Genomic DNA, 26,025 nt, shown 5'->3' with positions numbered 1-26,025 from the left:
AACTAGAAAACTAGTAGTTGACCTTATTAATTTGTTATTATAAATATTAATTGCAAGAAAGATAATGAAAGACTGGGAAGTCCACAGATAATATTTGATTTATATCCTGTTTACTTATTTGTTTATTGCAATTATGAATTAATGTAAATTAATTTTGCATTGATTGTTTGGCATATCCAGAAATATCTGTAGTATTCCAACAGATCCAGCACGCTTGGGAAAAAAAAGTATAAGTTTTGATTCATACTAAACTGACTGAAAAAAAGTTAAGCATATTAACATATTTCTACCAAATTATAAATATAACCATACATTATTATTTGTCCGGTATAAATTGATTATTTGTGAATAAAAATATTAAAATAAAAACACTAAACAGACTCAGATTGATTTTAACTCTGTACAAAAATTAACAACCAATTTCTGCTGCCTTTTTGTAAAATCATGCATAGACGTCATTTATCAGAAGATGACCGACATCGTGTTGTAAGAATGCTTCAGGCTAGCTCAAGACAAGTTGATGTGACCGCCGCAATCCGTAGTGTGCAGACTCTATCAACGTTTCTAGATACTGGACATGTGCGAAATCGGCCTAGAGAAGGTCGACCATCTGATGGGATCAGATAAGATATTTCACACTAAGCTCAAGGACAGTTTTAAATAGGGCAGAAGACCCATAAGGCGACTACCCTTTGCTGTATCAATTAAAAAAAATTAAATTTAAATAAAAACATTAGGATTACGAGTAAGTTTAACAAATCAATAGTTTTTAATAATGCATAAATTTTAATGTTTTTGTTTTATTTATTTTTTTGGATGATAATTAAAAAATTAGTTCTATAACCGTGATTTTTTGTACATATGTAACTATCAATTAAATTTAACTACTAATTAATTTATGCACTGTACAAATCAAATAAAAGTTGATATTCCATTACTGAGAAATCTTTTTTCATGATAAAATATCTTTAAACTGGTTTTTAGTCATTTTATTTATATATAGATATATAGATGAGGCTAAACTGAAAAAAAACGAGTATTTTTTTAACTTCCAACGCTGAAACGATTTTACGATTTAGAAGAGATAGAAGAATTTAATAAAAATTTCTTTTATACTTATAAATTATATAATTCGTAGATAAGTAGTCAGAAGGGCATATGAAGACTGGAATACTGCATGTTTACAGATGATTTAATTCTAAAGTAATTGTATGCTTAATTTTTTGCGATCAGTTTATATGCATATTTGTATGCAAGTTTTTCTATTATTATTTTTAAGTATGATTTATTTTTGTTTTTTTAGTAAAAATTAAGAATAAAAGCCCAACATATTTTTAAATGACTACTCTTTTTTAGCAGGAGGTGGCAATGTAAATTACTGTTTGGTTTATGGACATATATCTTTTTGGCCATTTGTTGACTTATACTGTTTTTCCCAAGCACGTAAAATATATTGTTTACGTGTCAATAAAGATTAACTTACATTTAATCAATTAAAATTTAAGAATAGACAACATAAAATAAAGTGTATTAAAAAATTTTGTACCTCTTTTTTATTAAAAAAGTTATGATATATGATATATATTTTTAATATACACGAAATGTATTGGAAATATATAAATATATTTTTTAAATAAAATATTGCATGAATGAAACGATCTGATAACATAGTCATTTTTACTAATTACTTCAAACGAGGATATAAATGTTTGGTCAAATACATCCGTTATATTTTGTCGACGTTCACTATGACGACTAAATTACAAATTACCGCAACATTACTGATATTTTTGGCAATTTACATAACCAAATCGAAACCGGTAAGTAGATTATATTAAATACAAAATGATACACATAATTCAACATTTTTTAAAGGAAAACACGTACATATTTATACACGACTATGCAAAATTTTTATCAGATTCTGAAAAGTTTCGTGTCGTCAATTCTGTGTTTTATAAACCGAATAGGACATACGGAGCGTTAAACATGTCTTTTATTTGTACTGAAGACATCACTTTCAAGAATCCTATTAAGGTAACTCACTCACAGCTTGTTAAAAACATTTAGGTATTTAAGTATTTATTTCAGATCAAAGTAGAAACTATAGTATTGAGGAACAATGAATATAGGCCCAGTCCAATTACTTTCGAAGTTAACATCTGTGAATTATTAGAATCAGGAAAGTTTGATGCTAAAGGAATTGTTTCTCAGTCGGATGTAAAGAGCTGTCCAATAAAAAAAGTATACTTTTTATTTATTCGCCCGTTTTTAATATTTTTTGGAAATTATTTGTTGTATTGTTTTTAGAACGTTAAACACACTTTAAACAACGTTGCACCAACTACCGAAGGATGGCCGCCACATCTACCAAGTGGAAAGTACAAGCTTAAATTGAATATAAAACTGAAAGATGTCGTTGTAGCTGTTCTGGAATGGATGCTGTCTATTGTTGACAAGAAAAATATTTAAAGGCAAAAAAATTAAACTATGATATAAATTACGTGCATATAATTTGAAATTCATTTTAGAAGCAATAAAAGTATTTTGTTAATGAAAATTTGTCCAAAATATTCTAAAATATGACATAAATTTTTACTATTATCAATAAATTTGATATATTGTAAATAAAATTATATACTGCAACGAGAAATTATGAAATACTTTTAATAATTAACAAAGATGAAATAAGTATGTTACTTTTCTTATATTATTTTCTTAATTCTGGATACAGTTTTAACAAAAATCTATTATTAAAAAAGGGACCTTTAACAGCACGATACGGGGTTATATTTTGTTCCTTTAGTCTTTTCCTTATGATGTTCTCCTATTCTTACATTACAAGTCAATGAAAAGTGAGCTCTAGTAAAGTACTGATTACAAACCTTTCTCTAATAATCAGTGTTGCCATCCCTAGCACGAATTCGACGTGGCATTGTTTCTTTTAAATAATTAATGTCTTCTTGGGGAATATTTCCCTATTCTTCTAAAACTGCCAGAATAATTTGTTTTGTGTTACCAGAGATATTTTGATGAGCTCTAATTCTTCTTTTATCGTTACGCCATAAATGCTCAATGGGATTAAGATCTGGGGAACAAGAAGGCCTCTTTAATTCGATCACACCTTCCACGCCCCAGGGGCCTAATTTTTGAAATTCATAATTTCAGAAACCTTGAATAACTTTTTGAAACTACGCCCTGGGTTACCCCTATCGTTTGTGCAATTTGCGACATGCCTTGTTCTTCGTCGCCGAACCTCTGGTAACACCAAATAAGGCTTTTTAAATAAAATTTGCAAAAATAAATAAGTTCACTTCTTATATTACTTACTATACATGGAAACAGTGAAATTGACACCGCATGAATAAATCTTACATCACATTTACATTTTTTTATTAAAAAAACATTCGATTTTTATTGAGGACTAATTTTTTTTCATGAAAAACTACTCTTTCTGGTGAATACTAGATCCCAATACAATACGTACTGTCAGAGAATTTATGAAGAATTACGTTATTTAAATTTTTAATGACCTACATACATTCAAGTTCGCAAATCCTAATTCACTTACACATATAAAATTTTAATAAGACACCAACATAATATTTTGGTACCAAACAAACGCCATGCATTAATTAACGCACGTGCCGCAAAGTCCAAAAAAATAATATATTTTGCATTGTATTATTTAATATAGTTAATGAATTCCGAACACGGTAATCCAAAGACACGTACTTGGTATTCCGGACTCACGCGTTCTAAGGATTCGCTATAACGTTGCGATATAAACAGGAGAAAGTAAACGGTTGAAAATCAGTTGCCAATTTGTTAGTTTGCTTACGGATTTTGGAGAACACGCGCCTTGAATCGTTAGGGTCCATAAGAAGCTTTGCCGGTAAACATTTGTTTGTCGATCGTATGTATTTTAGATTGTCCTTCTAAATCAGTTGTGTTTGTGTTAATTGCTGGTCTTCCTGTGAGTGGTCAGATTTTTAAACAATGGTATTGAAAACAGTAAGTGCCTCTTGGGAAATATTTAAAAGCGGTGCTTCATGATTAAGCAACGGGAATGAAAATCTAACGGCATTTAAAAATAATTGTTTGTATTAATTTTAGCCAATTGCGAAACTAAAATGACTTTTGTAATAAAGTTATTGGTCCAATTACACAAATCGTACAATAAAACTTGATTTATTTGTTCAATTAAGATCAGATCGTGAACTACAATTTAAAATTTATAATAGCTCGGCTTTCTACAAAAATCGAAGGTGTGATTGATGCTGAGCTGTAACTTATAGAACGGGGGAACATCATTTTTCATTTTGTAATTTACTTTTTATTGCATTACGTTTAACGTATTTTCAACTTATAAATCATAAATATTTCAAATTTATGTTAAGGATTTGATGCGCCTAGTATTGTAACCTATCAAAAAATATTTTTTATCATGCATCTTGGAAATTGTGTTGAAATAATTTAATATATGGCAAATAAGTAATATACAGGGTGTTTGTATAATCGTGTACCAACATAAAAAGATGATGAAGTATTAAAGGTGATAAGCAAATGATGACTGAGTCTTAATAAACAATTTAATTTCCTGCATAAATTAAACATAATTGCATCAGCGACGGAACATTTAAACTAGTAATAAAATTATTGTAATATCACACATTCATTGGAAAATGAAACCAAAATTAATTAAAATTAAAAAAAAAAATAGAATATTAACCAGTACCAATCAGTATTTAATCGGTCCCCCATTTCTGTTCTACGAACGAAACTTATTGCCAAGAAGGGAGGAATTATTGGCAATAAATTTTTGATTCTTAACTTGCCAATCTTCTCTAAAAGCTTTAAACTCTGAGGCTGGCGGTCTCGAGTCTTTGAAGACAGATCCATGCGTGTTCAATTGAATTTTTTGGTGAAAGCTGAGGCCACTGTATCCAAGTAATGTCATTATTTTGCAATATCAAATTTATAAGTCTCACAAGGTAAGGTTAGGCATTGCCGTCTACAAGAACGAAATCTGGTCCACATTTTTGAGCAAATGGAATAATATATAAAAAAATAAAAAATATCGTTGAGCATTTAGTTTCTCGATTTAATATGAGTAACTTTAACGATTTAACAAAAACCGCGGTGCCGAAAACGTCTTAGGATTCTAATGGTAGGCAGTCTTAGATATATTCCAACATTTACACTGTATTGAAACGGAATTAATATAAGAGTACCGTTATTATATATTGCAAAAGAAAAACTCTGTATATTGTATTGCATTATCTGTTGGTATATTTTACTTGCAGTCACGTGGAGAGGTATATCTCAAAAATTTTCTTGAGTTATCGGTCATCATTCTTTGGAATAGAACATGTTTGATGTGTTGTATACCTTATCCTGGTGTGGATCGTAACATGGGTAAACTTAAAACCACCACGTGACTAAATAAAAACTTTTGAGTCTGGAAAACCTGTGTTTTCTTCAAACCCCCCTTTTGAATTCTTCCTGACTCCCTAAATATAAATTTAGAGGAATTCAACGCAATGTATGTAGAGAATATGCGATTTCATCTATTATAGTAGAAATAATAGAAAATAGTCCTGTTTTCTTCTTCTGAGCTTGTTGTTGACTTCCACCATGTCGTATACTGGCGTTCCAATTTACTGATAATGCTACTTATTGTACTTTGTAATTTGAACTACTTGTTGTTAACTCAAATTGCCAAAACTGAAATAATATTTTCAGAAGAGACTGAACTGAACTTTTACGACTAAACAACAGATAAATGAATGAACCGAATAAAATGTGTTTAAATCCATAAAATGAGTTTTTTTTTTAATTAAAAATTTTATAAGAAATGGAATGTTGTTTATTTTTATGACTGTTAAATATATAAAAAGTAAAATAAATTTAAAATACTGATCGTCTAGAGCAGCAAATATTAATAATATTACTGGTTAAAATAAAACATCTTCAAAATATTTTTAATTATTTTTTGTGGTTGCTCTCTAATTTGTTAGTATAAAATTCTAACAATGTTAGTATTAGATAATTGTCAATGATAAGGTTAATAGCCTCTACACCAGTTAAAGTGTATATATTTGAATATAAACGACTTTACCAATATCGATTAAATATTGTCTAAACTTTTCTGCTAGTGAATTTACTCTTTTTTATTAATATTTTTTCTTGTACTTTTTACTCTTGAACCAAGAAAATATTCCTCCAAATATTTGAAAAACAACTAACTTTCACATTTTATTTATTCTAATGTTTTTTTTTTTTTTAATTTAATACTATACCCTTAGCAAACTAATAATTACGAATTACAACGAACAACATCAAAAACAAAATACTCTCTGCATTATAACTTATAAAGAAGAGAAATATCAATTTGGTATGACAAATAAATATTGGGACAAGGTACGATTTTTTATGTTTAATATGGGGTCACATCACCTTTCGCATTTGAACGTAATGCCTAATTATATTCCAGACTGTTGATTTAGGAATATTAAGTTCACTCCACTCACATATTGTTTTGATAACGATAATAATTTTTAACAACTAACTCCCGAATTTTGAAATTTGCGGCTATACCACGCACATTTTGTTTAATTAACGCAGCGATTGACGTAACAATAACATTGCTTTTATCATTACTTCGTAGCCCACTAGAAAATTTTTTGTATTTTTCTTTTTTATTTTTATTTTCATTAAACTGTCCCAATATCTAGTTGTCACACAAAATTAACATACTTTTAATGTGTTTTTGATTTATAATATTTAATGAAAATTAAATATATAGTATTATTATTATTTTATAAATAATTAGGAAAAAATAAAATGTGAAACACTTAAATTACGCAAATTATTCTTGTCCCAATATATACTTGTTAGGACTCGTAGTAGCAAAACTTTAAATAAATATTTACAGATTGAAATCAAAATAAAAAAAAGTAAATATTACTTGTCATTGAAAATCAGTCCTATAAACATAAAAATTAATTTTTTATTTTATTTCAGAAATAAGACTACAATTGCAACTGTAAAAATGCATAATGGATTAGCACAACCAAACAACAAAGTCTGGTTGTTAAAAGAGCATCAACAAATAGAATCCTTAACAACATGACAAAAGTAAAATAATAAAAATGACTTTAAACCATAGCAAAACATGGCCAGTAAGCACATTGGCCGTAGTTCAACTGCGCGTAGATCCCCATGGCCGTACATACAGCACATTCCCGGAGCGGGAAGCCGAAACGGCGCCAGATTTAATAACTGTTAAGGAACATGTTCATCAATTTTTGCACAATGAACAGCATCAGTGCACGTCCGAAAATGACTCTTCCAGCCGATGCAATAACAACGGAATTTTATCCCAATTTAAAAGGGTACAATGCGACCTATACCAAACGTTCGAGTCGCCGGAAAGTGCTGAGGCGCCCCCGGAAAATGGAATTATACTCCCGCTGTCTAAGAAACACGTAGAACTGTTCACGAAAATGTCTTCGGCGCCAACACTGAAAACGACCATTCGAACGGATACGGTGTCGACGATATTGGAACAGGACGTCGACTACGAGTCGGAGAAACATCAAGACGTTTCAGGTAAACCATCACACCACGTCCAGGTCGTTCTTTTCCTGACAATTTGTATTTTTGCAGGAAACAACAACAAATCGGACGCAAATCAGTTTCCTTTAGAGAAATTCCACGTGCTGGCCCTGACACGCATCGAGGAAAACGTCGCCGAATCGGAATGCCACGTCCACGGCGTCGGCCGTCGTCCGAGCATTAAGGTGGACAATTGGGATTTTATATATACAGAAACGGGCGTTAATAAACCGCCGCCACGATGTCCGGTCCATCGGCCCGCTCCAGAAGGCAACGCGAACACCAACGCGTCCAAAACATCGTTCTTGCCCGAACTTCCGCTGGACGCTCGCAAAACGACCACCTTGAGAAGGCATTATTATCCGGAAGGCGGCTGGGGGTGGGTTATAATCGTGTGTGCGGTGCTGGTGCATATACTTAACCATGGAGTTCAGTTGTCCTACTCGGAACTTATTTTCCCCGGAGTGCAGAAGTTTAAAGTGGAACCGGTGCATTTCGCAGGTAGGTAACTATTGTTGTGCGGGCTAAAGGTCAGTGGTATTTGTAAAATTTTTATAAACAGAAATGACCGTCGCTCCAACGTTTAATAATAGAATAATAAGAGAAAAAGTTCTGTATTCTCAGGAAACATAATAAGCCAAAATCAATACTGACTTCTAACAAAGTAAAATCATAAATATTTAAAATATTTGTATATTGTTCATTGTAAGGGACATTATAATTTACATTGGATCGATTTTATGTGATTTTATGTATATTAATATATCTCGAGGTGTTATAATATGCAGTGGCTTCATAACTATGCCATATTCACCATCTACAAAAAATTAAATAAGAGTAATAAGAAAATTGATGTAAGACTTACTTGTAATGGTAAACACGACAGCATATGGTTGTATTTGTAAAGTACGCAGTATCAGTCCTAAAGTAGCACTGTAGCCCTCTTCTATACCAGAAAAATCTCCATAACAAACTCTTTTAACAGAATCTTGAGAGTGTATCTTTCCAGCCAAAATATTCCTTAAAATATTGGATAAAGTTGCTATTCCTTTCAGATTGCCACTAAAATTTCAAAAAAATCAATTTATTGTTGGTTGATAAATGCAAGTACTATTACTATTTATCTACAACTGGCAATTGGTGAACTGAGTACTTTTGCATCATGTGAATAGCATCGTGACAAGTAAATGTATCCTCAATATTTCGTAGTGGATTCAGTTTTAGTTCAGAGACATTTACATCCCACCACCTAGAAACGTCTTAATTGTAACTTTAAGATTCGATGTACACAATAATATTGACCAATAATTAGCTGGGTTATTGCAAGGACTAAATCCTTTCGCCTCCATCCAATAGTCGTTTGGAAAGTAGTCGAGGTAAGTAGTTACACAATCAAGGAGAACAATTACGCAGTGTTGATCCTCGTCTAGGGTTTTTGCTTCTTCTGAGGCTACCTGTACAGCCAAACCACTATACACTCCTGGAATCATCCAATTATCCTTATCCTAATATTTAATATGCATAACATAATTATCTACCACAAAATATTCCTTCTTCTCGAAGTAACTTCCTTGCCATTTGAAACCCCTCTTTCTTGTCTCTTTTCATCCACTTGTCAACTATAGTTTGATCAGCTACACTTGGATTCGCAAGCCGCTCGAAATTTATATCGTCGGAGTAGTTTAAACTGTCAGTATCCTTATTTGTTTTTAAATTCATTCCAGGAGTTTCATCAGTTTTTGTTTGATCAATAGCGATAATTGTAACGTCTGGGCACCTTTCCTTCAATTTTCTGCCAATTCCAGTTAATAATCCGCCACTTCTGCTGCACACAACCTAAAATTGGCAATAATTATGCTATGTTATATGGCAGATTCACAACGCCAACCAGCATGTCCACTTGACCGTCAAGTGCATCTAATATTTCTTCAGCAGTGGTGTCGTAATGAGACAAAGGGTTATCACGATGTTCATGCTGAAAATTCGATTTGTTGTTAAATAGAAGAAAGGAAACACTACAACACGTACTGGATTAAGCACAACAGACGGAGTAATCTCCTTGGAAAGTCTTTTACAAAGACCAAACACTCCATTATGAGAACCTGGATTTACTTCCAATGGGACTTTGATAACGTCTGCTCCAAGCATGTTCAACATAATTTCTCTGCATGGCAGTAAATCTTCTTTAGCAACCACCTTTACTGGATGTCCTAATATAAAAAAAAAAATCTTTAATGTATTCCAAATATTAATTATAATTACCTTTAATAGACCCAAGTGTTGCCAATGGTATGGCAGCACTTCCGGCATTTGGTATGATTAGTGTAGCACCTGGCGGAATTGTGCCATTTTTTTCTGCCTCTTGAAAGGCTCTTTTACCAAATCTGTCTTTGTCGGTGCCGAACGGGTTCATAAATTCACATTTAACGTCTTTAACAAAAAGAATTATTAATAATTTGCTCTTTGATTTGGCTACTTACACATTTCACACTGTACTCCCATCATCTCTGGTATTTTATTTAATCTTATCAGTGGAGTGTGCCCAACTGCTGCCAGTATGTCCGGACATGTTTTTGAGGTTCTCTGCCTAAACTTTAAATATTAAAACAGGCACTAATTATGATATTTTTTGCTTACCATTCATGTTTAGGGTGGGGTGAAGTTTCTGGATCGGCATTCGGACTCCACGTGCATTTTTCGGTTTCTTCGCGGTCCATGTTTATATTGTCCCCTCACAAATGACAACTACAAATTGACTCGATCATGTGAGTTGTCATATTAAATTTTTGAACGTTATTTTTGTTGTATTTTCTTTAAAGTTCCGTATTTAAAACAAGGGATGCAACGTAATGTTATTTTAATTTTAAAAACCATGTACAAATTCAACATGCAGCTTGTGTTACAGATAAAACAAGATATCCACTTTAATAATACACTAGAACCGTACGATATACTTGTCGTTTTATCCGTATTATTTTATATTTGCATGCAAATGAAAACCATCTCATTTGAATTTCAGTGTTGCACTATTGAAATCGAACGGTATTGTTTGAAATTCGCAGCCAGGGATTCGGTTCTCACCTCCGATGAGACCAAAAATGGACCATCTGCTAAAAATGTAACGAAAGCAATCTGGGATAACTGTTCGGAAGTTAGGTAAAACCTTAGTTGGTGCACTGAAAATCCTCCATTGCAGCATTAGGCGACAATGTGGCAGATATACGACATCGCCTTCGTTTGTAATGGAAATTGGAAATATTGGTTCGACCCTTTTAATAGCTATTTTACTGGGGCAGCCGCGAAATATTGTTGTACCTTTTATTACTTTCGGTTTGAATTTGCAATTCAGATTTGGATAATTACGCCGGACTTTATCGTAATAAATTCTTTAACAAAATCTCAATTATTTGTACATACTCAAGCATTAGAAAAAGTCAATTGTGTTTTCAAATCATCTTCCGATAAGTGCGGATCTGCTGCCGATTGTAAAGTAAACTGAACAAGATGCAGAAGGTGTTTAGCAACGATGGGGTGCCAGAAAAATTCGCAATGTAAATCATAAAAGTATATCTGAAATATTTACGAACGGAAAATAACACTAAAGTTTGGTAAAACGAGAGTAGAAGGTGTAAATAAGACAAAATTCGGAAAACGTTGAGTTTGGCTGAGCAAATGCAGACGGCGTGTTCAATTGTTCCACTTTTCGTGACCGGGTAAAGACTCTTTTATAAAACTTCTCAAGTAGATCGGATCCAGAACATTCTGTACTACAATTGCTGTCATTGCTTTAACGGCATTTAGTAAGTGCTATTCCCATCTAATTTACCGATTCAGGCAACACTTAATCTTTTCACGCCATTGAATTTGCGATGTTTAATGTGCATAAAAAAGCAGCAGCGCCTTTTCCGTTATGCGATGGGACACAAGGACGAAGAAAGCAATTAAGACGTTTTTGTGTACTTTTAACAAAAACATACTAAATGGTTCATGATTGTCAGAATATTCTGGAGTCAGCAGTGACAATAAATAACTTCAGTATGTCGTTTTAGTATGTTAAAAAATAAAATCAGTCAAATTAATACAAGGTTAATATTACCGGTGGATGCACTTCCACTTAATCCGTGGCTAGCAAAGACATTTCAGCAAATTTTATGCATCCAATGAGAAAATAAAGTCGTGATATATATTCCCAGGCTGTCATAATCCACCACCCATGTGAATTATGAAAACCGTATATATTTTAAATATGATCTTTGATAATGCAAAAACTAAATTTGCAGCGCAATATATTGTTTTAGTGGGAATTTATGAGACGGCCAATAAATCAGAAGCCGACCTCGCTTGACAAATTCGTTTCAATGTTCGGAACAGCATGAAGAATATCCAGGATTTTCACCATAAGGTCAGTGATCTTGTTGGAAGCGCGATTTTAAATTAACATTTCTCCGTATGTCCTTCCTGACTGGTTAAATGTTCCATCGCTTCTGGCGTTTTGGAAAACTGTGGCACAGCGCTCTAAATCGTTGAAACGTGATAATCGTCACGCCAACATCGCAAATAATGTATGTTCCACAATAGAGATGCGACGTAACAACTTTAGTTTTTCAATATAACATTAAAGTCTTGAAACATCCCAATTTCTGGCTCTGTTTTAATAAATTAATATTCATCGTCAATTAAACTTAAGCTTGCATCCAAATTAATAATACAGGCACGTTCACATAATTTTAAAGTTAACCAATGGTATTTTGTTATGCACCAGCTGCAGCTTCAGATTAATTTAAAATAAATACACAACTTTCATAAAATTTTATTTTTAATAAATTAATATAAATACCATATATAATTAAAATAAAAATAATGTTCCATTGCTTAGTATGAAAATTGTACTATTTTCGATATTACATCTTTTTTTTATTATAGTATTACCAGTGAGGTGAAATTTTTTAAAATATTAAAATTGAAACCAAGTTAAAAAGTACTTTTAATTTATTTACAAGAGTATGATAAATTATTACAACATGAAGCATGTTGATTTGTGTTTCTTATGTTTACTTTTAATTAATTTAGCTCCCTCAACAAAAGCCAATTGGAATGTTTGTTCCACGTTAATCATTTTTTTAGCGGAAGTTTCTAAAAATCCATCGGCTTTAATTTGCCTTGCTAAGCGTTCACCTTCCTCTCTCGTAACAGGCCTGTTTGCTTTTTTTCTCAGATCTCTTTTTGTTCCTGAAAAATTATTTTCTTGGCATTAATCAGTTTTATTAAATGAGACCGTCATACCTATAAGAATTAATTTAGTTCTGGGTCTAAGAGCTTTCAATTCGGGAGCCCACTTATCCCTGATATTTGTGAAAGAATCTCTGTTGTCCAAAGAGTAGCACATAATAAACACATCAGTCTACAATTGATATTTAACAATTAAAGCAGCTTAATCGTTAATAAAATTCGATACCTACTTCATTATAAGCAAATCTTCTTAATTTGTCAAATTCCTCTTGACCAGCTGTATCTTGCAATATCACATGAAATATTTCATTGCCAATTGGAATGTCTAACGAATATTGATCAAATCTACAACAAAGTAGAAATAAATATAAAAGTCGTCACTATTCATACAACAATAATTAATACATACGATAATTAAAATTTACTTGTAACTTGAGTTTAAATATACAGTGTGTATACTCATAAAATTTGTACTTTTTGATTTAGAGATGAAATATCATGACATGAAAATATGAAAAAATCATACTAGCAGATTAAAAAAAAAATGAATTACACCACATGATTAAGGTATATACTCAAATTTCATTAAAAAAATTCATAATTCTATAGAAAAATCATATTCTTTTAATGAATTTATTATTTTTTAATCAAGTAGTCTATAGAATAAACTGTCTAAAACAGGACAAATTATCTTATCTTTTCAACAATATTGGAATATAATACTAATAATTCTATACTAATATATCAAATATTATAACAAATACAATTTTCTAAGTTCGTGGTATAATTAATGAATAATACGGGGAAATTACCTCAAAGCAATTAACTTACCAAAAAGATATAATAAATGCAATGAAACGGTAGTTTCCTAAAAGTAAATAACTTTTGATCTTTGGTTTTGGGCCAGAAAAAGGTAAATTTTTTTCTATAAGTACAAATTTTTATGTTTTCGAAAAGAAGTTTGTAAAAATCGGACAAAAAATACAAATTTTATGGGGGTGTCCCGCTTTTAAATGGATCATATTGTATTTAAAATTTATTAATTTTATTTCACTTACACTGTTGGAATATATTGGTCATTGAAAGCTTTGTCCTTATAAGCAATAAGAATTGAAGTCTTTCCAGTATCCCCATCTCCGACTACAGTTATTCGAATAGTGTACATTGTAGCACAGTCATATCACTAAAAATTTACATTAATTAAATCTATTGTAACAAGCAGATAAGATACGACACATGAATAGTTTTTAATTGTAAGCAATATCTATTGGTAATAAATTTTGGATGTTAAATTTGCATCACTAAAATGTGACTACACAAATATAAGTAATTGGAAAGGGTTCTAAACATACTAAATTATGTTAGTTTGTCATTTACCACAGTTTATTTTCAAAATATATCTAGTTAATTTATTAATTAAGAATATGGTTTAAGATATATAATTCCAAGATTAATATAAGTATGGTATAAACGTTTAATATGAGAACTAGAAAAAATAGTATTTTATAACTTTAAAATTAGTTAATAAATTAATATAAAAAAGTCCATACTCACATGCCTCAATTCAATATTATCACCTTGCAATAGCAAACAGATATTTGATACACAATTTTCTGTAGAAAAACTATTGAATAACAATACGATGTTTAAACCAGATTAGATGACATGCTATCAGATTAGATTATACAGACTCACGAGAGCAATGTTGCCAGGTAGTGATAAAATTCACAAAAATATCAGGAGATTGTAGGAGTATCTTCGAAATGTGACAGACTTCTGTTAATTTATACATGTTTACATTACTAGTAATATATTCATGTGTGATAAAAACATTTATCTTACTAGAAATTTACAATTAAATACCCAATAAACTTTTTAACAAAAATAAATAAAGTTATCTTATTGATTTGAAAGTGTTTGTCATTTATCGAAGAACAACAAATAAAATTACAAATCAAGTTGTGGTAATCCCTTGCACAATACATGGCAACATGCATTGAACTTAAATTTCATTTTATAGCTTAGACCTAGAAACAAGTACTAACAAATAATAAATGTATAAACAGTTCCAGATTGATAGCTTCTCTAAACCAAAATATTTGTAAATACTACGTTATAATTTGCTATATAATTCTGGGATATTTGGTAAAACAACAAAATATTACTAAACAATTTTATTACACAAAAAACTTAAAATATAATAATAACAATAATAATAAATTATTTAAGTCAATCCTATTGGATTACACAGTTTCGTTTCTGGTCCTTATCGTTGAATATTTCAGTTGCTTTTACCAGTATTTCATCAATGCCCACTTTATTCTTTGACGAACATTCTATATAATACAAGCAATTGAGTTTCTTCTTAAGTTTTTCGCCGTCAGAAAATTTAATTTCATGATTCGGCAAGTCTGATTTCGTACCTAAAAATAATATTTAATGAAAAATAATTTATTTTAAATGTACAATTTGTATATTATTTTCATACAATTTTATACAATGATGAGCAAAATAAATTTTTAGTATTTCGCTTACCAATTAGAATCTTTGGCACATTCTTGTAAAGTTCCAAGTCTTTCACCCACTTATTTCTGATATTATCAAAGGAGGTTTTGTCGGTCAAACAAAAACACAAAAGAAATAAATTAGCCTACAACACAGTTTGAATATTCTAACGAACCCCCGAAACAAATTCAATGTTAGAACTATAAAGATCTTTGAATTAAAAGTGTTACCTGTTCATAAGCGCGTTTCCTAATATGACTATATTCCTCTTGTCCTGCTGTGTCTATCACATTAAAATTCAGGGAATCTCTGTTGATTGTCGTTTCATTAATTCTAAAAATACATATTTATTAACATGTTTTAAAGTTTAATAATGTCGTATAAATAAACACATAAAATTACCACAAATCAAGTTTTATAACATTTCTAGACTTGAATGAATAGATCAAAAATGAATTTCTGTGTCAAGTATATTTTTATTAAAAAAGTATTTGTTTTATAAATATCCTAAAACCTTATATGTGTCATATTACCTTATTAATATTGATCAAATAAAAACTAATTGTACTTACATGTTAGGATTGGAACTGTCCGAAAATTCAATATGAGATAATGCATCCACTATAGACGTTTTGCCGACATAACCATCCCCAATTAACACTATGGTACAAGTATTATTGTCCATGTTAGTTTACGTATTGTCGAAATGAATGTGTCACAATTGTGGGTAAACTGCTGCTATCTTATCTACATCCAGTATTGATAATTTTGTGCACGTAAGAACTTATAAATTTATTCCCTAACAAAATGTGTATATAATTTTGTACGTTTTGTATATTTCAAATGATATAAATTAATTTAAAACTAAATCCTATAATTTTAATATTTACATAAATAGATGGACTTATATTATACATAATATTTTAAATAATTTTTTTTATTGCAATTTAATAATTATTATTAAATATACAATAGTAAAATTTATACTAATTGATTTTGAATATCATAATTTAACTAGTGCTCTAAATTTGTGATGTCATTTTTCTTAACATTAATAGATGGCGTATCCTGACACTATCGTTTTTACTATTGATTAACCAACTTTCTGATCCTATTCTGCTAGAAACCTGCGAGTAAAATTTGCTAGTTCTAAATTGGTCCGTAAGATGTCGCGGAGAGTAAAATATCGCAGGAATATGTAACCATCGAAATCACGAATATAGATACTGGAACAGTTATAATAATTAATATAGTGCAATATTATTTTATATAAATAAAATTAAAAATTAATTCTATGATATGGAAAAAGAATATATTTTACTTTAATTGATTTGCTTTCTGCTTATATTTCTTGTGCTATTTAATGTATAGGTAACATAATTTAAAAAAACTGTAACAAGTTTAATTAAATATTTGTTCTTAAAGCAGTTTTGCCGTTTCCCATGCGAATACTTTAATAGGTACATACTTTATTACTTGACCACTTCAATAATAAAACAATTTGCGTTGGTTTTTTTATATAAAACAGGTTAATTGAAGATTCCCTGGTCAACGTATAATGGGCAATAAATATTTTATTGCCTTTGTTACATTTACTGGTAACTGGAAACATTACACCGCAGTATTTACTGTATTGTTGATCGATTCGTAAAATAAATTACCCGGTTGTAACAAGTTTCAGAAAAGGTAAATATAGTTACAATATATTTCTTTACCTTATTTCGTATAATATAATTATAAGGTAATATAACATTTTGAAATAATTTAGTAAATTAATTTGGTTCGTATTAAAGTGTATTGGTGGTTTTCCAAATACGTGAAAGAAGGAATTTTAAAGATGAATTACTTTAAAGTTTTTATATTATTGGGTCATTGGTCTCTGCAAATTACTGATTGTTTAATAATTGCCTCCTGTTAAGTGGCACAATAAACAATTTGGCCGTAAAAAACTACAGAACTGACAAAATCACTGTTCTCATTTTATAACCACCATTGACAATGATATATGAAAAGTACCAAGTTGTTATTTTTGACAAAAAAAGGACGAACAGTCTTCCTGAATACTTTTAAATGATCCATTGTTGTCCGAATATCTTCTGTAAAAATTAAACGGACCCCGTTTCTTTTGTATACCACCGACAATTTTCTTTACGGATGATAAATCACAACGTGATCTTGTTAGTGTCAATTAATACGTAATATTTCACTCTATTCATCATGTGTGTTAAATTACATCAAGGTGATTTGATGATATAAAATTTAAAGTGTCGAATTACTGATTGTTTAATGTTTAATTACTGTGGTGCCTTACTGGGCAGCATATTTAAGAAGATCTTAGTATTACAATCAATCCATGTTGAGTAACAAATAAATACTATTACGGACATCGGGCATTTCCTCAATTCGTCCGCTTTGAAGGAACGATGATCGTATTCCAAGAAATCAAATTAAGCATGCAGATAGCATGGTTATCATAAAAAACCAGGCAATTTAGTGTCACTTAATGCAATTGTTTATTTCGATTCGAGCAGTTAAGTACCTATTTGACTTCATTACATGTTCATTCAATAGACTAGTTACTTTATCAACTGTTTCTTGGATGCTGGTTTAAATGCCTGGAGAATTGGTTGCGACCACCTGTGTGAAAAAATTAAAACAACCGGACACGAACGGACGTGTAGTAGTCGTACAATTACTTAACAGATACACAAGATTCAACTTTTATCTAATTTATGTTGAAATGCTGAACTCGTATAATAATACTATGTTTTGTGCGACCGTTCTCCACCCCAAAAATGTTATGTTTTAGAAATGTTTTATGGCCAACTGGTAGATCGACACCGTGATAAAATTTCCATACATAATATTACGGAGTCGAGAAACCCGTAATGTAATTTTTATTTAACCACAATGTACAAAATTCTTTTAACGCCGAATTCTTCAGACGGATCGCCCTCTAAAACTTAAATCGGCTACCAAAACCCGACATAACGAGATCAGGTTTACTTTTATAAATATTTAATGGCCAATTTAAAATTGAAATAAAGCTGTGACATCTCGGTACACATTGTTGTATACATATACGTGCATGTGGTAATAATAAAGTTTTTGGGATTTTTTACGACGATAAATTAAGTTCGTCGAATTGATGTATGTTTAACTTAATCGAAATAGGCGGCACATTTAATCTTTTTTTTTGTTAATATCGTATATATTAAAATAGTTTTATATCATGTATCTTCGTTTTATATATGAAATATCTCAAAAATTATATTGTTAATTATTGTTATTCTGTCCAATTAGCAGCATAATGTATTGGCTATTTACAAGGACTATAACTATCTCCGACATGTATGCAAGAAACAGAAATGTGATTAACTTAATTAGATAATGACACTTTTTAAGTACGTGAACATGTACTGCGAAAAGAAACTGTTAAGTTAATTTAAATCTCTCACATACAAATAAATATGAGAATTTAATGTAAATTAGCAATTGTGAACATAATTTGAAACATTCCTAGTAATCAGATATTGTTACAGTTATGTTAATAAGATACAGAATTAATTAAATTATATTTTATTTAAGTAAAATATTTTTTCCTGTTAAACCACATTTCACGTAATAGCTCTAAACTGGTCTCCGAAGACTCCAAAACTCGTCTCAATAAATTAATATACTTGGAAGATCTATCTGGAAACTCATCGAGAAAATTATGCAGTTCGTCGCTCAGTTCTTTTGAGTTTTTCGCATTTTCCACGTAGTCCAATATTTCTGCGCACCAATCCCGATGAAACTCATCTTCATTTCCACTATCCGAATATATGTATTTGGAGCACAAATAATACGAGCAGTTTTGGAGGAGGGCTTTTCTTTCAAATTCCCTATCCAGATCTTCGTTCCATTTGGTCACAGATTTAACATTTAGACGTTCTGAATTTAAAGGGATCTCTTTTGATTCGACTTTGTCGGTATTTTTGACCGCAGCTTTAATAGTCAAAATTCCATTTTCATCTATAGAATAATTCAAATGTACTTCAGTCTTGCCCACCTCTCCTTCTGGCATCTGCTGGATCTGCACCTTATCCAGGAAATGATTTGCGTGGGCATATTTCCATTTACCTTCAAAAATATCAATTTCTGCTTGAGGTTGATCGTTACTGGAGCTGTACAGAATGCAAGTTTTATTTATTGGAAGAGGTGTGTTCATTAATATATTAGGAACGAACAGATCGAAGAAAATTCGGACACCCAAATCGAATGGGATTACATCTTTTATTTTTATTGATTGTAATTTATCTGTTGCTTCTTCTAGTAATTCGTCTTTACTTCTAGATAATCGGTAAGCTTCAATTGAGGCACCCGCAGCTACAGCTTCATCTGGGTTTAGGTATAAAATAAGTTTTTCAGCTCCGAACAATTGACCTAATAATTCTCGGATTTTTGGTATTCTTGTGGATCCTCCTACTAAAATAACGTGATCTAAATCATCCGTGGTTAATTTATTTTTACAAAGACAATTTTTCACAATGGCTATAGTCTTTTCGAAAAGATGCTTATTGATTTCATTAAACTCATCTCTGGTGATTGAAAATGTCTGATGTTTATTATGTTCATAGAAATGGTAAAGAGTTTCTGTGCATTCATTTGTTGTTGATAATACTTCTTTAATGTTCTTTGCAGCCACTCTTAGCCTTCTTGTCAGTCTTTGCGACCAGTTGGTGCCACCAAGGGACTTTTTGAAATAAGCCACCAAATTTTCGTCAAAATCCCTTCCGCCCAAATAACTGTCACCATCTACACACAAAACATTCATATTTTCGTTGTCCTTTTCAATTATCGAAATGTCAAAGGTACCGCCTCCTAAATCAAATATCATCACTCTATTAGACTTAATGTCTGTGTTGTGAAAATAGAAGAGTGCTGCGGCCGTAGGCTCACTCATAAGTTTCAACACTTTTATTCCAGCCAGTTCGGCGGCATCTGAAGTAGCTTTCCTTTGAGACGTACTAAAGTATGCTGGCACTGTGATCACCGCATGCACCTCATCAATTTCCTCTTCGTCGTAGTCCGACAACAAGCACTCCTTAAAATAACGTAGAATTTCCGAACTGACCTCTTCGGGAGTCTTACTTATTGGTTTTTTCTTTAGAGGAATCTCGAAGATAACTTTGTTATTATTTTCTTTAATAGTAAATGGGTACTTCTGATATATTGACTTGACCGCATCCTCGGCATATGACTTCCCTATGAATCTTTTTGTATCTGAAACAAAACATTCGTATGTTACTTAAAGGATAAACATTATATTAAAATAAATTAAAAATTGCTTACCGTAAATTGTATTTTCCACTTGAAAGCCGTCATCTATTGCAGACTTTCCTAGAAGCACCTGATTGGATTTTGGATCATAGAATACGACAGACGGCGTAGTTTTTCCATCACGTGTTTCAATTATATTAACCTTCCCATGTTTATAAATTGCCATGCAAGAGTTTACAGTTCCCAAATCTATTCCCACTGCTTGTTTCTAAAATATAAAATAGCAGTAATTACAAAAATATAAATTATTGCACAGAAGTACAGTCCTACCTGCATCTTCTAATATTATTTGGCAGAACCTAATCAATTACTTTGAGAAATAAATTAAATAAGATCATCATCTAAACTATCTAATCTAATCTAATACATATCATATCACGTTTTAACTGACACTTAAATTTATTATCTCAAAGTGATTTTTACACAATACTTTCTGCAATTTATATCATCTATCTTCTAGACATAAAACATATTTATTTTCTAATTTATATTTGCTACGTGACAATTTTAATAATTCATACTCAATAAGACCACATAAGAATTTAATATAACGAACAAATATAAGAACCTCCGTATTTGGATATTAGATTCTAAATATGGGTGTTGATTCTTCACAATTTGTAAACCCGCTCAAAACAAAGTCACTACTTGCGCATTAAAAGAATTAATTTTTCTGTCTCCTTTATCGGCCTAATCCTATTGTTTCCTTATCCGTCATATGTACATATTATTTACATTAAATTATATTGCCCATATACAAACAACATTGAAGAGTAAATATGAATGTTTGTTGCGTTTGACGGTGAACAAAGTTGTGAACGATTCGTTTGATCCAATAGGCCATTGTTCGAAATACACTTTAAAATGTAATGGTTGATAGACGCCTGATTTGGTACGGATCAAAAATGGTAATGACAACTGCACCATGAGCATAGTTCAAGAGACAAAAGAGAAATCCTAAGAAACATGCAGAGGAAGAAAATGGACACATTACCATTGTTGCGAGTAATGTATGGTTTTATTATTCGTCTTTTAAAGTAAAACGAAAAAAAATATATATAATCGTGTTTTTAATAAATACGCACATGTCCAGGACAAAAATATTTTAATCTATCGTTAAGAATAGTGTACATACAACAAGAAGCTGTGCTTGGACGGTGCCTAATGCAGACAGATTCAATGAGCATGTAACTTTCAATTATGGTAGAAAATAATTAACTGGTTTTATGACCGATTCTGATTTACTATAAAACTATCTTCCTATACCTATGTCATTACCATCATTTCAATGCAGTACAAGTACCGATAACAATGTCGATATAATACTTTAAACCGAAAGCACTTTTCAAGACATGTGTGACGAACAATTATAAATCTTTCAGATTTCAAATGTAAAAACGACGGTTTAAAATAATGCAATATTAATTGTGTGGTTATGGTTATTACTTCATACACTTATGCGGTGGTTTGGGAATCCTGGCCCATGCAGAACACTTAATACCACCATTAAATTAAATCTTCTTGCTGAAAATTCCACAATTCTTGCATTATTTAAATTAAACTGCATGAAATTTACGCGGCACTTTGCCTTTTCTGTATATCATTGTGTTAATGGAAGATGTAATGACTGTCTTTAAAATTAAATTGACTGAAATTACCCAATAAACGTTATAATTTACGGCAAACACCAGGCCATAAATCAAAAATTCGATACATGATGCACATGTATTTTAAAGAGGCGTTTAAATTGATTCCCAGAATATGTATGCTTTGATGAGATGCAATTAATGTACGAAAAAAATGCCTATCGCCTACTCTACCTTCTCTTCAATTTTCAAGACTGAAAACCGCCAATGAACCCATGCTACTGTGTTGAGACTGACTGAAACCATCTGAAAATTGTCATTTGTGTGTTATAAGTTTAAGATGAATTATTGGAAATATAAACATATACAATAAATCTTAGAAAATTCTATTTTTAGTCATCATCATTGTAACAAACTTATATACATATCAGTACCGTAGAGGTAAATAATCGTAACTTGTGGCAAAATTGTAACATGTGTGTCTTTCCCCAAATTGAATACATTGTTGTGGTAATAAATTATGTCTATAGATTAATTAGATTAGAATTAGAAAAAGAGGTAAGTTAACTTCAGTGTTTTGAGGCAAACAATGGTATCTCCACCATCACATCGTTTATTTTTATTGTAATTAATGGATAAACGGTCAATATGTTAATGTTTAATAATAACAATAAATATAAAGTTTTGCGAAATGTGGTTGGTAATCGCATAAGCAAGATGCTGCATCTCGTGCAATCTGTTTTCTTATTTTTTCATTCCGTTCCTTAAAATCATCTATATTTTAAAATGTTCTTATGGTAAATCGAGTGTTTTTAAGCTTTTGCATTAAAAGTAAAAGTTTATTGAATATTGAGTAAAAACTATGGAGTTTGTAAATTAAGATAAATTCTACTAATAAGTTTCCTCATTTGTTTATTGTATGAAATATAATATTATCTTTTTGATAACCTATCTGTATTCTTTTATTTAATCGAGTTTGAAAAAAGTGACAAAAAGTCGTAACTCTATAAACAAAGTCTAAAAATTTGATTAATTTAATAAATTTTTTAAAATTTATTTTATGTCAACATTTATGAAAGTATTATAAAAATATACCTAAACTGCAAACATTTATATTTTTGACTTTTTCTTGATAATAATTAAATTTGTCTTCTTATTAACGGGAATAAATGAAAAGAGAATTATGTGATAACTTATCTTTTTGATGTAGAAAAACATTATTTATTTCATTTTTAAAAAAATAATTAGATGCTATTTGAAAAAACTATAATTTAATAAAATATTTACAAATTTTGTCTGAATTTAATATACCACAATTCATTCTTCATGTATGAACATTTTTCGATAAACAATTTTTAGTCGTTAAAATTTTTCCACTATACACAAATTTAGAAAATATATACAAAACTCAATAACTTGTATATGAAAATTAATTTTTTATTCATTAAATTAAATCTACAAATTTAAATAATATTTTAGTTGAATTAATATTTTTTGTTCTATTCTAATTAAATTAATTCATCATTAAATAAAATATTAATAAATGTTTATTTCACATATAGTGGTGGCCAGGAAAATAACTCATTACTATTTATTCTTAACTAAGAAATACACCCCTCTAATTAAATGTATCCTAAATATTTCATATTTTACTTAAAATAATTATATTTTACACTTCTTCTAATCTGAATCAAAATTTCTGCTCAAATTAAATTTAAAACAAATAATCGCCTGTAAATGATGAGGTATAAATTTATCGATATATCGACAACAGTCGTTTGAAGTTAAATTCTTCAATTAATATCCACCACTAAATTTGATAGCTTTTTATTTTAATCATAAGTTTCCAACTGGATTTAGATCCGGATTTTGTGCTGGCCAAATTATCATTGTCAAATGGTTGTCTCCATTACATCTCTCATGATAATTTTATTCATGAAATGATTGATCTTAATAGTTTTCTGTATGGTATATGTAGCAAGAAAAGGAAACCCAAACCAGAACATTTCCTTCACAGTTTCAAAGTTTTAGTATATTTAGCGTCCAAAATTCTATTTAAAAGACGACGAAGGTATTGTTTACTATCTAATCCCATTCTATTGAACTTGAATTTGCTACATCAAAGTACTCTTCGCCCAAATTCTTAAGAATATTATAATTAATTACTTTAGTCTTGTTCGAATATTTCTTTTTGATATGAATAGTTTGATATACACCCTTCCAAATTTTGTTCTTTCAGTCTACATCTGATTATTCTACCAGATACACCTCTCTAAGGATTTCGTTTACTAATTCTTTTATCTGTCTATAAAAGGATTTTCTTTTGTTAAGACGTTTCTTTATTGCATTTTCAATTGAGTGCGTTGTTTTATGTCTTTTGTTAACATTGTAAACCATTTTTCAGAAGCATCTTAAGCATTTAGTGAAAAAATGATCCATTAAACCATTATAATCGGATAAAAATCATTATTATATTTAATTTTAATTAAATTAGACATTGAAAGCAAACAATAGTTCAACATTTTGTAAAAATCACCGTGTATTTTAATTCTTAAATTGATAAATCAACAGACGAATATATAATAGATGCTAAAGTTTAAGTAATCAATAGTGATCAATAAACGATTTTAAATAAAATTCAAGATAAAGTAAATGAAACCTAATTTTTATTTAAGGTTAACTGGAATTATTTACGTCCCCTGAATTCCTATCTTAAGTTCAATTAAAGTGACATCTCCATGTAAATGATTCGTAACTAAAGCTGCAGCAAATGCCTGTTAGATTGGCCAGTAAAATTTATGACTGAAATTGTGCATAGTAGCAACGTCTTCGACTCAATTATTGCCATACGGATGCTCTTAACCGACTCTTTGATGAAGCCCTATTCAAATGATTGCAGATGATTTGTAGTGGTGAGAATAAGTGGCTTGAAAGCATCCTGGAAATTATCTACTGCATATACGCCTTCAGGTTAATAAATTACGTCGTTCGGGTTGCATTTTACGCGCATTACACATTTGTCTTATTATTTTACCCGTGACGAAGACAAATCGACATGAAAGTATCCATTCCGCTGCAAATAATTTGAAATGGACAAATTTTATGCAGCGTCTTTTATTACATTTTGCACCCAAGAAACACCTGACTTAAATCGAGAGACCCGTCTAGTCTAGACGGAATTAGTTTTACGCCGCACTTACATTGAAAAGGATGACTCCATTTGATAATCTCCATTTAATTTCGTTTAAAGACGCACCTTTCACCAAAGAACTAACTAAGTGGAAGCGAGTTGAAAATGTGCGTCCATTACGATGAGACACGCCAGAACGTCGTAAAGAATGTTAAACACATATCGCTAGAAATTGGTGCTCTGGAAGAATATGGGTATGAGAGCGTGCAAACAGTCGACAACCATAAATCAGACTGGAATAAATCATTGGTCGCGATCAATTAGAAGCAATTAGTGAATACCTGATCAAACCTTTGAGGAATAATTCGCGGTCGGTCGTTAACACGGTGAAGTTCACAGGCCCGATCTCGCTCGGGTTAAATTTATTCTGCGTAACCGTGAGTTTTATGTTATTACCACAGGCTACACCGGAATGTGTCGACTTCACATGTGCAATTTTATTTTGCGCACGAAAATGACCATTTGTTTATGGGTTTTGTCTGTCAACTGATACACGAACGCTGTAATATTTTAATCAATATTAATTGAAGATACGAAGTAATATTTGCATCACAAAAACACCCTCCTCAATTT

At 30.7% G+C, this 26,025-nt stretch overlaps 5 protein-coding genes across 5 annotated transcripts in view; 1 reads left to right on the top strand and 4 right to left on the bottom strand.

The window, feature by feature from the left end:
- Positions 1 to 8,068: 8,068 nt before the first annotated feature.
- The window catches only part of LOC109596638 (monocarboxylate transporter 12), a 108,828-nt gene continuing 90,871 nt past the window's right edge, over positions 8,069 to 26,025 (top strand). The window contains exon 1 of the mRNA XM_020012213.2: positions 8,069 to 8,121. The gene's annotated coding sequence lies outside the window, so the exon portion shown is untranslated. The remainder of the gene's footprint in view (positions 8,122 to 26,025) is intronic.
- Positions 8,298 to 10,395, bottom strand: LOC109608201 (cystathionine beta-synthase). The gene is made up of 10 exons (XM_020024619.2): positions 10,258 to 10,395; positions 10,101 to 10,207; positions 9,883 to 10,050; positions 9,649 to 9,830; positions 9,509 to 9,595; positions 9,159 to 9,456; positions 8,923 to 9,100; positions 8,738 to 8,869; positions 8,486 to 8,682; positions 8,298 to 8,437 (listed from the first exon to the last, which is right to left on the bottom strand). The coding sequence occupies exons 1-10, from the start codon at positions 10,335 to 10,337 to the stop codon at positions 8,343 to 8,345; spliced, it is 1,524 nt and encodes a 507-aa protein (XP_019880178.1). The 5' UTR covers positions 10,338 to 10,395; the 3' UTR covers positions 8,298 to 8,342.
- LOC109596639 (rho-related GTP-binding protein RhoC) lies at positions 12,415 to 14,487 on the bottom strand. Its single transcript, XM_020012216.2, has 5 exons — positions 14,404 to 14,487; positions 13,908 to 14,032; positions 13,080 to 13,194; positions 12,904 to 13,021; positions 12,415 to 12,849 (listed from the first exon to the last, which is right to left on the bottom strand). Exons 2-5 carry the CDS (start codon positions 14,012 to 14,014, stop codon positions 12,635 to 12,637), a joined length of 555 nt encoding a protein of 184 aa, XP_019867775.1. The 5' UTR covers positions 14,015 to 14,032; positions 14,404 to 14,487; the 3' UTR covers positions 12,415 to 12,634.
- On the bottom strand, positions 15,009 to 16,059 carry LOC109596640 (ras-like GTP-binding protein RhoL). The gene is made up of 4 exons (XM_020012217.2): positions 15,927 to 16,059; positions 15,585 to 15,687; positions 15,385 to 15,499; positions 15,009 to 15,272 (listed from the first exon to the last, which is right to left on the bottom strand). Exons 1-4 carry the CDS (start codon positions 16,037 to 16,039, stop codon positions 15,085 to 15,087), a joined length of 519 nt encoding a protein of 172 aa, XP_019867776.1. The 5' UTR covers positions 16,040 to 16,059; the 3' UTR covers positions 15,009 to 15,084.
- On the bottom strand, positions 18,938 to 20,952 carry LOC109596610 (heat shock 70 kDa protein II-like). The gene is made up of 3 exons (XM_049964648.1): positions 20,947 to 20,952; positions 20,689 to 20,884; positions 18,938 to 20,619 (listed from the first exon to the last, which is right to left on the bottom strand). The coding sequence occupies exons 1-3, from the start codon at positions 20,950 to 20,952 to the stop codon at positions 18,938 to 18,940; spliced, it is 1,884 nt and encodes a 627-aa protein (XP_049820605.1).

This window comes from Aethina tumida, chromosome 3 (assembly GCF_024364675.1).
Source record: "Aethina tumida isolate Nest 87 chromosome 3, icAetTumi1.1, whole genome shotgun sequence".
Lineage (NCBI taxonomy): Eukaryota > Metazoa > Arthropoda > Insecta > Coleoptera > Nitidulidae > Aethina > Aethina tumida.
This window is presented reverse-complemented; position numbering and strand designations above follow the sequence as displayed.